This window comes from Austrofundulus limnaeus, unplaced genomic scaffold (assembly GCF_001266775.1).
Source record: "Austrofundulus limnaeus strain Quisiro unplaced genomic scaffold, Austrofundulus_limnaeus-1.0 Scaffold6, whole genome shotgun sequence".
Taxonomy (NCBI): Eukaryota; Metazoa; Chordata; class Actinopteri; order Cyprinodontiformes; family Rivulidae; genus Austrofundulus; species Austrofundulus limnaeus.
The window spans coordinates 2,800,679-2,813,911 of NW_013952408.1; the positions used below are offsets into that span (position 1 = coordinate 2,800,679).

Genomic DNA, 13,233 nt, shown 5'->3' on the forward strand with positions numbered 1-13,233 from the left:
TTTGAACATTTTATCATGTCTAAAATGAATGCAGAACCCCCAGATATAAGAACTCGTTTTCCCCAAGTGCCATCAGACTTTTAAACAGCTGAATGTGACAATCTTCTATTATTATTGCACATGTGCACATTTCAGACTGTTACCTGTTGCACATTTACACTTTAAACTCTGATGTTCCCTTTMTTGATGTTATTATTGTATAGTTCCCTTCTGATGTCATTATCTCTAGGTCTTTTTTTGTTCGGAGTGTGGTCTTTTTTATCCTTTATCCCTTATTACCTTGTTAGTGTCAATTCAGTGCTTATTATTTTTAGTATGGTTGTCTCTCGGCATTCAAAGCGGTCGGCAAAGTAAGAATTTCATCACTCAGGGAAACATGTTTTCATCTGTGTATATGACAGTAAATACTTTGAATCTTGAATTTGAATCCCTTTAATGGCGTTTTCTCCTAAATAATGAGTGCACGTGAGAACGGTTAAACAGTAATGGACGAGAAAAAAGTGAGTTTGTTTCTTCTTTAAACATACTGAAGACTGCCTACAGTGAAAACAAACTTTCCTTTTAGCTGCAGGCACTGGAGAAGGGATATTTGTTGAGTGTGTTTCGCTTTGTTGCTAAAGCCTCCCACTACTGAGCGAGCCCTTTCATTATGTCCACACCCATGACTCACAGCAACCGTCTTCCTGACATTTTTCTCACCTTTCCTGTTTGTAACCCCCTTCCTACTTGGGCCTGACTTCTCAAGGCGACTCTGAACAAGACCCTCTTGTTTCACCAGACTCAATAGGGACGCTTTTTCCCCCCCCCTCTCTCTCCCCCTTTTCTGAATGGCACAACCCCCTTTTCTTTTATCAGCAGTTTATAGAGATAGATAGCGTTGTATGGGAACATGAGCTCCCCCCACACACCAGGCTTCATTTAGGCTCACATTCCTGTGGTGCTAAGTGATGATCTCGCTCTGTTGCTAAAGCCAGAATGCTGGAGTGAAGCTGCAGAAGAGGAGGAGGAGCAAACAAGGGTCAACCAACCTCAGAGCAGGCTTGTAACTGCAAGTGCTGCTGCTTTTTTTGTAAAAAGGGATTAGAAAAAAAAACCCTTCAACTTGAACATAATCTCTCCTTTAGAAGAGACGCTATTAATGCACAGGTAAGAACAGAGTATATAATAATAATAATAATAATAATAATAATAATAATAATAATAATAATAATAATAATAATAATTCATTCGTTTAATTAAAAACAGCATAAATTCAATATAATTAAAATATAAATCATAAATAAATGAAAGGCAGCAGAAGACAAAATCTTATATCTGCCATAAAAAAGATAAAACATGAAAAGAAAAAAAAACAATAAAGGTTTGACTCCATCTTGAACACAAATCACATATTTCTGTAACAAATTTACCATTAACATTCTCTTAAAAATATTAATCTGGCATTTAATGAATGCATAAAATTGTGTCCTACTTTCTACAGTTTTGGGGGGGGGGGGGGGGGGGTGTCTTGCAGACATCTAAACCTTAGGATATGTTTCCCCCTGCTGGAATAAAAACAAAACTTTATGTGCATTTATTTATTTGTTTTTCTTGTCTCCCCCTTTTTTTAAGGACTTGTGCTTTCCGTGCATTTTGAGACCGATACAGCCCCAGCCAAGCTGCAGCACCCAAAGGTGCCGCTCTGCTCGCTGATCCTCGCCTGGGTGTGTCATCGCACAAGGTGTGTCTTTTTGACTTGTTGCCAGAAAACGCACGGATAACGCAGTCGGGCAGTTCCTACAAGAAAGAAAAAAAAAAAAGGTGAAGCTTGCCACGGGTGACAAATCGATCAGAAGTTTCTGACTCGGGAAGCAAGTTGTTTAGTTGGACTTTTTCCTCTCGTCTGAGCGGGTCAAAGTCCACTTTTTTAACAGAGAAAAGAAAGAAGGAGAGAGAGAGCGAAAAAAATGGCGAATGTTTTAATTTTCACCATCTTCCTCGCAGTGTTGGTAAGTCTCGTTCACTTTTTTATTTATTTACTGTCCGTTACGTTTACCTGGGACTTATTTTTTTGTTGTCAAAGCTGCTTTGAAAATAAGGAAGAGTTAAGACAAAGCTGTGTGTCGGTTTTCTTCGTCAGATGAAGTCCTGCGTGGAGTCCTGTTCTCTCCGAGGTTCCCTGAACGCGCTCGTTCCTCAAACTATCCCCGTCGGATATCGGGTCGCACAAGGTGCTTAAATGTGTAATATTTGTACATTAAACTACTATAACTTCAATTCTCGTCTTGTTTACAGTTGTAGGAAACTTAACAACAACAACAACAATAATAATAAAAAACTTTTCCTTATTTTTCTTTCTTTCTTGTAGTCAAGGCAGCGGACTGCGACCCCAGTTCGCTGCGGTCGGGGGACCCCAGTTTTACGATTCGCGACGGAGCGATAATCGCACTAGTTTCTGTGTCGATGGCCTCCGGAGAGCGGACATTTTCTGTCAGGGCTCAGGACAATAGTGGGCCGGGCAGTGAGATGGAAGTACACCTTGTGTGTCCAAATCCGGTGCAGACAAATGTAAGAAGACTTGAGACTCATTTCATCATGATCTGTGGGGCTTAAAACAAAGTTATCAAATTAATTCCGAGTTGTTTTTATGTCGCAGCGAAAACGCCAAGAATTGTTGAGACGCAGAAAAAGAAACTGGCAACCTCCACCCTTCAACATATTAGAAAATGACGCAGGACCCTTTCCTAAATATGTTGAGACGGTAAGTGTTCATGAAAAATACTCGTTTCTTTGACATCTGTAACATGTCAAAGGAGTCCACATGTTCATTCAATAGGTCAGTGATGGGTCATTGGACCTTTGGTGTTTGGGTGTTTTCTCTTACTTTAATGTTACAGTTTATTAATGAAAGAAAAAAAAAACATGTCATTTATTGCTCTCTTTTTCACCCCCCATTTTTTTGTAACAATTCAAGAAATCATCTTAAAAAAGTCCCATAATGAATTAAAAAACACACAACTACTAACATTCTACTTTGAAATAAAAAGAAAAGGCTGGGAGAAAAAAAAAAGAAAGAAATGTATCCATATGAACAGAAACCTGACATCATCAGCAAGAGTTTGTTTGGTTTCACTTAGATCAGAGGTGGCCAAAGTGGGGTCCGCGGGCCAAAATTGGCCTGCCAAGCTATTTGATTTGGCCCGCCGGCAGTTGTCCTGGCTACTAGGTTGTATTCTCATGTTTTATGTAGAAACACTATATTTCCACTTAATCCTTCCAACCATTGGTCCAACTAAGGGCTGCAGTGCAGAAAGTCTTAACTCGTGGCGCTTACTGTATCTTTATATAAAAAATTAAACATAAAATACAAGTAACTAGACATTTAGATTATATTTAAGCATACATCTAGATTTGCACATTTTATAAGATCACAAATAGGCTACTCAAATTTTAATTTATGAAAAGTCCCATGAGCTTTTGCTGCTCAAGACTGTACGTCAAATTTTCTGCACATCAATTGCCAATAAATAAATAAATAAATAAATAAAAAAAGTGGGCCACCGCACTGGCTGCTAGCTTAATCATAAAAAAACAAAACAACTTTACTTAAAAAGTATTTGCATTTCATGTATTACATTATTGCATTTGGCCTGCAGCCCTCAGATTTATTTTCATTTTGGCCCTCTCTGTGAAAATGTTTGTGCACCCCTGACTTAGACTTTAAATATCAAAATCAGAGATGCCTGAAAAATGTCAGGGGACCAGTTTCAATACACTATTACACTAAAACTATTGTCTAGTGGGACTGGTGAAATTGTTACAAGGCCCTTGAGTTTGGCATGTGTGCTAGAACTAAAAACTCATTAACTCATTTTTTTAATGAGAAAAAAATTTATATACTTTTGGGATGAAACAGTCGTTAACATCACAATAAATACTGTTGCAACTCAGAATAATTATTTTTGTGCTTGCTGTGTACTTACTACTTAATTATGTTTAACATTCTTTTTTTAATAGATCGTGTCAGATTCGTCCGTCAACTATTCTGTGTCCTACTGGATCTCTGGAAAAGGGGTGGATGAGTATCCATATGACATCTTCCAGCTCAACAAGGACACTGGGGCTCTGTATGTGAACAACCCATTGGACCGTGAAAATATTGCAGTATATACAGTGAGTGTTGGAAAAAAAAAGCAATTTGTAATTATTGCACGAGAAAGTCATTGTTTGGGAGATTAAATCATCTGAGGTTAGCAAAGATTGTCCTTAAGAAAGACCACCAGTGTGTGAATGTGTGTGTGAATGGGTGAATGCCTGACCTTTAAAGCGCCTTGGGGGGTCAAGCCATTTACCGTTTTATTACCATTGTACAACAAAGACACAAACCAGAGAAGTTAGAATTAGCCATCCTTTTATTTTACTTTTGTTTTTTTTAAATACATAATTTTGAAATCCCCGCTCCTTACAATAGAACATATGTTCAATACTGTTAATATTAAAACTATTTAAAGCTGTTAAATCACATGGGACAGGGAAGACATTTTGCTCATACAACATGGTATGCCTTTTTTAATGCTCCTCAATATAGAGTCGAAGAAAAGTGAAAGAAAATGCACTTATTTAAAATCACAAAATGATACAATACAACCTTATTAATAAAGCTCTTAAAAACCACCATTTGCCTTGGAGGTGTACATTAATAAAAAAACAAATAAAAGCAAACGTAAAAGCAATACTCAAAACAATCTGAAATGTTAAACAATGAAAACATTCAAAGCCCACATCTCAAGCCGAGTTAACGTGTGCCCTGTAGGCCACATCCTTGCTGGGCCGGGTAGGCTGCTCAAAACTGCTGTGAAATGAGACGGCCTACCCTTCACATGACGTCAGCTTCACGTGAGTTTTGTGACCACGTGTTCCCCCGTTACCATAGTGATCAGTTTCATGTCGGGCTTAAAATCCGTTGAAACRTGTATTTACACGTCTTTTTACTGGAAGAGTAACTTCGCAGTTAAAACTTTAAATGTAAATAAATAAACATTAAAAATTCRGGTTTAGCTCCAGTATCTACGACGGAGTATTAACTACGTGAYGACTAAATCTGTCAATGCATCTATTAATTTCAATACAGCTTCAGTTTATAGTCGTTTGCACAATTTCCAAGTCCTCCTACTGGTAATTTGATACTAATGTGCTAAAAGATTAACTATTTTAAGCAATACTAAAAAAACAACTTGACAAGTTGCTCAACATTCCTCATTTTAATGCAGTGATAACTGCATGCTTTTTCACGTAAAGGCAAGAATATTATGACTTTTTTCTCGTGACATTATTACTTTAATCTTGTAATATTACGGTTTTATTCTCATAATATTATGACTTTAACCTTGTAATGTTATGACTTTATTCTCGTAACTTGAATCACAGCATTTTCTTTTATTTAACATCTTATTGCAGCATAAATTTCATCAGCTAAGTTGCTAAACTTACTCTTAAAAGCAAATCCTTCGGTCCGTGGTGAATTTCCAAACTGCGTCGACTCGTTAAAAAAAAAAAAAACTCCACCGTCTTTGTTTCTGTTTATTTTGCTGCCCGCGCATTGAATCCTGGGATATCCTCGGCTGGTGAGGATACACGGATGCATCCTCGGATTTTGAGAGTTTGTTGATGAGGAGCCTTCAAATGTTTTTTTTTTTGTTATAAACTTTATTCATTTCATAAAACAAAATTCTATGTATAATAAAAAAGAAAATACAAATAAAATGAAATGAAAGGTGGCAGAGAGAAGAAAAATCTTATAATATCTGCCCCTTTTTTTTCTCAAATATAGATTCAAACTATAAGGATCTTCAGTTAAAACAAAACAAAACAATGAAACTTTCTAGCACAACAAAGTGAATGTCTTCATATTAAACCATTTCATATTTTTTAACAGTCCAGTCTTTATCATGCTATCAGGATGGGTTTTACAAATTCATTTCAGATTCTATGGTGTTCGGTACTTGTCAGTACTAAACACTCGTCTCTATACAAGTGGACAATAAACAAAATCAAACTTTTGCACTTTTGTTCACAGTTGCAGGTCACTGCTAAAGACAAAGCCAGCGGTCAGCTAAGAGACCGACCTGTGTACATTAACGTAAATGTGGATGATCAAAACGATAACGCTCCAACATTTGTAGGCTTGCAAGACTTTACTGTTCAAGAACAAGCCAAAGGTGAGGAAGAGGAGACGCACAACAACCATCATTTCATTTTATGGACTTTTTCCTGTGAAAGTGTTTTTAATAACCACAATTTTACCCACAGGGATAATTGTGGGGAAGGTGCAGGCCACAGACAAAGATGATCCTAACACTGACCACGCTAGAGTCCGTTATAAGATCTTAGATGCAAATAGCAATTTTGTTATTGATCCAATAACAGGTGTCCTCACCACAAAGGGCGACACTCTGGACAGAGAGGTGAGTCTTTTTATTAGTGTGCAAATTATTGACTTTGTTTATTTAAATCAAACATTCTGGTTTACAGTTTATCTGTTTAAAATTGTGATTTTTTATTTTTGATGCATCTTTGTCCCATTTTTTAAGACACAAGACAAGTACTTTGTGTTAATGGAATGCAGAGATATGAAAGGTGCACCAAATGGTTTGTTCAGTACAGCGACTGCAACAGTTACACTGAGYGATATCAACGACAACCCACCGACTTTCACCAAAGGATATGTAAGTGTCTGAAGGGGGGAAAAAAGATTAAACAAAATATTGTAACAAATTTGTAAATGTTGTTTTTTTTTCTTGCCAGTATACAGCCAGTATCGCAGAAAACGAAAAAGATAAACTTCTCCTGAGAATTCCTGTGGAGGATAAGGATTTAATAAACACACCCAACTGGTTTTCCAAGTTTGTCATCACTAAAGGAAATGAAAATGACAATTTTAGGATTGACAGAGACCTCAAAACAAACGAAGGACTTCTTTATATTATAAAGGTGGGCATAATTTGAAAMACAAAACAAAAAACAAAAACTGTCTATCAAGTTCACAGTATTTGATTTGAGCTTCCCCTAGCAGAAAACTCTGATCTTTGTTATATTACTGTACATTTGCATCTATTTTAATCAGAAACGTTAGATAATTAAACAAAGCAAATGCATTTCTGTTTCTAAAATATATTTTTACCTGTTTTTGTTTTTCTAGCCCTTAGATTATGAGACTACCAAAAACGTAAACCTGCAGATTATGGTTCGTAACGAAGCTGAGCTGAACGGCACCAGCGCTCAGTGGCAGACCGCCCCCGTGAATATCTCTGTCATCGATGTTGACGAAGGCCCAGAGTTCATTCCACCTATCCTCCGATTCCCTGTCAAAGAAAACACACCAAACGGCACTATAATAGGAACTTACTTAGCGTTGGATCCTGAGACCAAAAAGAGTGATGGCATCACGTACGTGTTATTATTTTACGTGGAACTTTATTTTTTTGTTTGTTCTTGTTTTTTTGTGGTTCTGGATGGCAGCTAACCCAAGCAAATTCTCAAGACCCCATCTCCAGTTTATGTTTCTGCTCTTAAACACCGGAGGGCAGACTATGTTTGTTGAACTGAAGGAGCTTTTAAAACACAGTTTCTTTACTGTGTTTCAGGTATTACAAGCTTTATGACCCAGGGATGTGGGTAAATGTGGACAAAAATACTGGACAGCTGAAGGTTGCAAACACAATTGATAGAGAGTCATCTCTTGTCCAAGATGGGATGTACAACATCACTGTGAGGGCTGTTGATTCCAGTAAGTTACCTTCTTCTGATTCTTTCTTAAACTGTTTAAATAGTAATAGTATAGGGACAAGCATACTCTATTTAAAACCATCGCTGTTTGACTGATGCAGTACAACAATGCCCTGCTAGTTAAATCTCAGTCCAATGGACATTTGCCAAATCCAATCAGAATTAGTGGTTTGGAAGGATATCTCGTCTACCTGTTAAATTACAGCAGAGAACATACTGTATTGTTCACAGACTTTTCTTTTGATGAAGGCTTAATACCAGTCAAACGTGAAAGGGAAACAGCCCTTCCTTGTGTGCCTGAACATAATGTATTCCTTTCTTTTAAGGACATCTGTTGACAAGCAAGAGTTTTCATTTACCGTGACTCATGTTATCTCTTGATCAGGCTTGTTTCTCTGTGTGGAAAGTTTTAAAATTACAGATAGCTAAAAAAGAAAAAAAAATGGTTGAATAAGTAAAGCGTTGCCCTTTTTCCTTCTTATTTTTTATGCTGAGAAGTTCACCATTGTTTTTTTCTGAGAACTAATCCAGCGCTGCTGTATTTCAGCTAACAAAGCAGGAATTGGAACAGCCATTCTTGTGATTGAAGATGTCAACGACAACCAGCCAGTGATCCCGCCTAATCTGGTGCTGTGTGAGGACAAAACAGACCAGCTTAGCTCTGTGTTGGTCACGGCTGAAGACAAAGACCTCAATCCATTTTCTTCACCCTTTACCTTTCAATTGTTACCCGAGTTTAAAGACAATTGGTCCCTGGAACCATCCAATGGTAGGTATTTTGAATTGTAGGCACTCAGGTTATGTCGAAGAGTGTCTAATGCTTGGCCCCTTTCTTGTCAAGACGCTAAACATGATTTAACCCAAACTTTTACAGTAATGGGTGATATATACCGTAGATTGAAGATGTGATTTTAAACGTTTACACTGCCTTACACGACTTGTGTTTTTGTTTTAGCAACTTCTGCTAAGTTGAAGCAGGTGAAGAAACTTCCCACGGGGGTATATGATGTCTCCATGGTTGTCAAAGATCTGCAAGGATATGGTGAAAAACAGACGACAAAAGTCACAATCTGCCAATGCCAGAATGGAGTCTGCGTGGCCAAGAAGAGCGCTGTGTCTTTAGGGCCAATGGGTGCCTTGGCATTGTTTTTGCCTCTGTTGCTGCTCCTCCTGCTTTGTGAGTCCCTAAATATTGTCACAGGGATGGTAGATTAAGTGATGTACAGACAATGAATTTACTAAAAGTAAATCATGCTTGTGGCCAAACATATAGAATGTTAAGTTTTATTGGATTTTACATGTCTTTTTAGGCATTTTGCGGTGATATAATATTTAAATGTAGTATATAGTGTAAATTATATCTAAAATGTTATTATTTTTTTGATTTTTCAGTCTTAGCCCTTGCATTTCTATGCAAGACGAAGGGAGAGAAAGTAGAACTTGAAGATATGGGATACGGTGCAGGAATTCTGCTACCATCAAACACAGAAGCCCCGGGAGATGAAGTGGTAAGACCGTCATCATAAACTCCACTTCATCGCTTCAACGTTTTCATTTTGCTTTACTTCACTGACTTTTTTTATTGTGGCTTGTTTTGCTTTGCAGGATTCCACTTTAATGAACGCTCCTTTCACTGGGATTGATCAAGGAGCTAAAGGCTCCATAAAGGGTTCTATCCAGAATACAGCATGGCTGGGAAACAAAAGCATGAGCACAATCGGAGGTCACAGTATGCACGACTTTGGATATCAACAAACCATGACCAATTTTCAAGATTTCTCATCTGGCCAGTATGATCAGTACGGTGGTCAGCTCCTTGGTAATGGCACGGATTCCAGGCATTTCTTCCAGGATGCATCCTATTTGGAGACCTGCCGAACAAACGAGCTTCTTCTACAACAGGTAAAGTTTAATTATGTCTTTTAGAATATGGTAGAGATTTATGTAGGGGTGGGAATTAGCTTTAAAGAGTTAGGGAAGAAGGATGATATGTCCAGCTGCAAAAAGCTTTCAGTCTGTGAAGTTTAATAACTTCTGTGTTATCTGTGAAAGGAAAAGAAGCTCCCATATGCATTATAATCTTGTGCTATAAGCCGTGATTGTCTTCTCTGTAAACTTTAATATTTCTTGGTAAGAATTTTCTTTTTTTTCTCTCTGCGGCTGACTAGTGGAGTGTTTGTTCAATTTGTAATATCTGACTGCCAGTCATATCCTGAGCTGGAGTGTGTTATCACACCATCCTTCCCTCAGTCCTCCCAGATAAATAACGCTCCCTCCTCCTCCTGCCTTACAGAAAGTCTACACTTTGGGGACTGAGGGCGACGAGCGATACGCAGAGGACATCGTCCACGCGTACGGTTACGAGGGGGCGGGCTCCGATGCCGGCTCGGTGGGATGCTGCAGCCAAATCGGTGACCCCAGTAACCTGGACTTTTTAAACACACTCGGACCAAAGTTCAAAACTCTCGCAGACGTTTGCACAAAGTCGTGAACAAAGACAGTTAACAGTGTTTGCTTTTCACGGCACATGGATTAGAGGCGTGACATTTTAAAGCTGGTTGTACCTTCTGAACTTTTTTAGTGTTGCCTTTTCTTGTTGTTTTTTGTTTGTTGTTTGTTTTGTTTTGGGAAGCTTTTTGGTAGAAGTCATTTGCACTGAAAACTAAGCAAAGTCTTTCAGTTTTACATGAATTGTATTCTTGTGTGTTAATTTCACTCCCAGTGTATATAAAAAGATGCAATTTTTTTTGTTTTTTTTATTTTAATCTAAACATTTTGTGAATATTTTGTGTTCAATGCTAATTTTTTTGTAACTTGTGTGATTGATTTTGTTTAACCATAGATTTTTTAAATATATATTTTAAGAAAAGAACCTAAATGAACAAAGATTTTAATGCAAATGCTTTTTTATTGACATTTCATTTAGATTTCACATCAACTCACACACTTCTAGCATTCCGTTTTAAGAATTCTGCAGTGATTTTCAACTGGAAGCCATTTTCATCCCCTCTGTTATGCAGTAATTGTCTGCACAAGCACATTCTGGCTGCACTGGAATGTGTTTACTGTTAACTGGGTGTAGTTTCGGGCCCTGTGTCTGTGGGGTTATTGCGACATTCTGACTGCACTCTTGTGAAAGTCAACACAAGGGAGTGAACGGGAGGGGTCGGGCGTGACACTGTCCGTAAATAACTTTCAGAAACGCTCCCAACATGTAAAGCCAGACACTTCCATATAAAATCCACAGAACCTGTTCATTGTTTCATTGACCTTTTTTTCCCCCAATAATGCATTGAATGGATATTAAACTTCTGCTGTTCTTACAAGTTTCTCACAAGTTTAATTTCAAACAAAAATAAATTCAATGCAGATTTGAAACGAAGTGATTGGTTTGCGTTGAAGTCTTTGCAGCTCAGCTTTCATGCTACAACTTGTAATATTTTCACGCTTCTTCGCCGAACGGAGCTTCCCATGCTGAAACTGGCGCAGACATTGTGTACTTTGGTTTAATGATTCTCTAGGTGTGGCAGTCTGAGCTGCACATTGTTACAGCGCACTCAAAGGGCCTTAACAACAGGCTAATATTTACCTGTGCCCTTTTTGCAAATCGAGGAAGATTAGAACTTCCCCATGACAACGGTTGTGCACAAAGCTCTGCAGCGCATAAGGAAGACCAGGTGATTGGATAAGCTTAGCATATCCAGGTGATATTTTAGACATAAAACGTTAAATAAACCATGTGCTTTATTAGTCACTGATATTTATTATTTAATACACAGTGAAAARGTACTCCTTGCGATACAGGAAGTAAAAAAAAAGTCATTCTGAACTGCAGTGGTGGGCATAGTTCACCTAAAGCACTAACGGGAACTAATTTCCTGATTAGTGCTTTAGATWTTTTGCTAATTTTAAAATTTCTTATTGGATTAGCACTTTTTAAATTTATAGGCGAAATTCAGAAATACTAACTGAGGTCTATAAATGTTATTGATCAATGTTAATGTTAACAGCTGACGGTGAAGCATTTTGTTCATATGTGTGTCACTTATCCAGTAGGTGACAATATATGAACCCAAATATGGCTGTGGAATGTCAATGATAAGTCTTAAGAGAGAAACATGGCAATATGTGACTCATGTTGTCTGTTGAGAAATGTTCATGGCTTGATTGGGTTATTTTAGTGCTTTAGAATTAGGGGACCTAAATATGTGAGTTAGTGTTTTAGGGCTTGTGATTAGTGCTGCCCACCACTGCTGAGCTATGTGTACAGTGTTTACTCCGGTAGTTGTTCAGATGATGCACTAATATACAATTCTGAAATCAGGTCTGCATTCAATGTAAACAAAACCCTTGTATTTGCGGACTTAGCAAATCTGAGTGAAAATATGTATCAATACATCAAAACTGTCTGACGTCTTGATCCCAAATTGGCTCTTCCATGGACGTTATTGACCTTTTTTTATTTAATTTTTGGTCCTTATGGCTGTTTCCCTTATTAAATAATTTCATGTATTTGCTCCAATTTAGCTTACAGATTTTAATTTAAAAGAGACATGCTTTTTAATCTTTCTTTCTCACATTTAAAACATTCAATTGCAGTCTATGTAAAGTGTCACTGCAATGATTGGGTCTGAATTCGTCCTTACTGCAGTTAGGGTTAGTTAGTGGAACCACAAGCCCCTCTTTCACCCTTTTTCTGAGATCAACTCATTTTGATGCTGTCTCTTTAAATCCAAATGAGGCGCTTCACACCTAACCCCCCTCCAGCTTCCAGAGCTTGATTTAGCTTCTATTAACTATCTAGCGGTGCAACTCTATTTTTTTCTTCTTTTTGCGTGGATTAGCCTTCCTGACATCACAAKGAGTGTCTTCAAAATAAAACAAACATCATTTATATATCTAGTGTGTAAAAACAAACCAACCACAATGATAGGTGTCAGTGCAAGAACGTGTGAGAATGTTTCCTGAGATGGAAATGCTCCCCTGCTGAGATCAAACACTGGGACGGCGTTAAAACTACAGGAATATTGTCAGCACAGATTAAAATCCTACTGTAACAATTATCCCAAGTTGTGAATGAGATGTTAACATCAAGGGGCTTTGATTAATATCCCGCTGGGGCCAATTAAAAGAACCTTAGAAAGTCACTTAACTTAAAAGAAAATAATGAAAACGAYCARTTAACAAAAAGTCTAACATACAGTATCACTCAGGTTTTAGTGAAGCAACTTCTTTAGGATTATTGTGAAATTAAAGGCTTAGCTTTCCWTGAAGAAAAGTGTTAGGGATGACTTATAGTGAACTGCATATCCCTTAATATGTGTCACGTAATATGTGAGAGTTTTGTGTGGGCTAATCTATGTTAGGGATCAGCCTCAGCTACCATCACACCAAATTTGATCTGAATGAGTGTCAAATTTATGGAGTTGGAGCCTTTTTAGTGTTTGATAAGATGTGCACTACTGTGTT

At 37.7% G+C, this 13,233-nt stretch overlaps 1 protein-coding gene across 1 annotated transcript; it reads left to right on the forward strand.

Annotated features, from left to right (window-relative positions):
- Nucleotides 1-1,615: 1,615 nt before the first annotated feature.
- dsc2l (desmocollin 2 like) lies at nt 1,616-11,146 on the forward strand. The gene is made up of 16 exons (XM_014030569.1): nt 1,616-1,988; nt 2,120-2,210; nt 2,348-2,547; nt 2,636-2,740; nt 3,997-4,152; nt 6,056-6,197; nt 6,289-6,443; nt 6,570-6,704; nt 6,784-6,969; nt 7,178-7,425; nt 7,623-7,765; nt 8,312-8,533; nt 8,720-8,941; nt 9,157-9,272; nt 9,370-9,666; nt 10,058-11,146. The coding sequence occupies exons 1-16, from the start codon at nt 1,947-1,949 to the stop codon at nt 10,253-10,255; spliced, it is 2,658 nt and encodes an 885-aa protein (XP_013886023.1). The 5' UTR covers nt 1,616-1,946; the 3' UTR covers nt 10,256-11,146.
- The last annotated feature ends 2,087 nt before the right edge of the window (nt 11,147-13,233 follow it).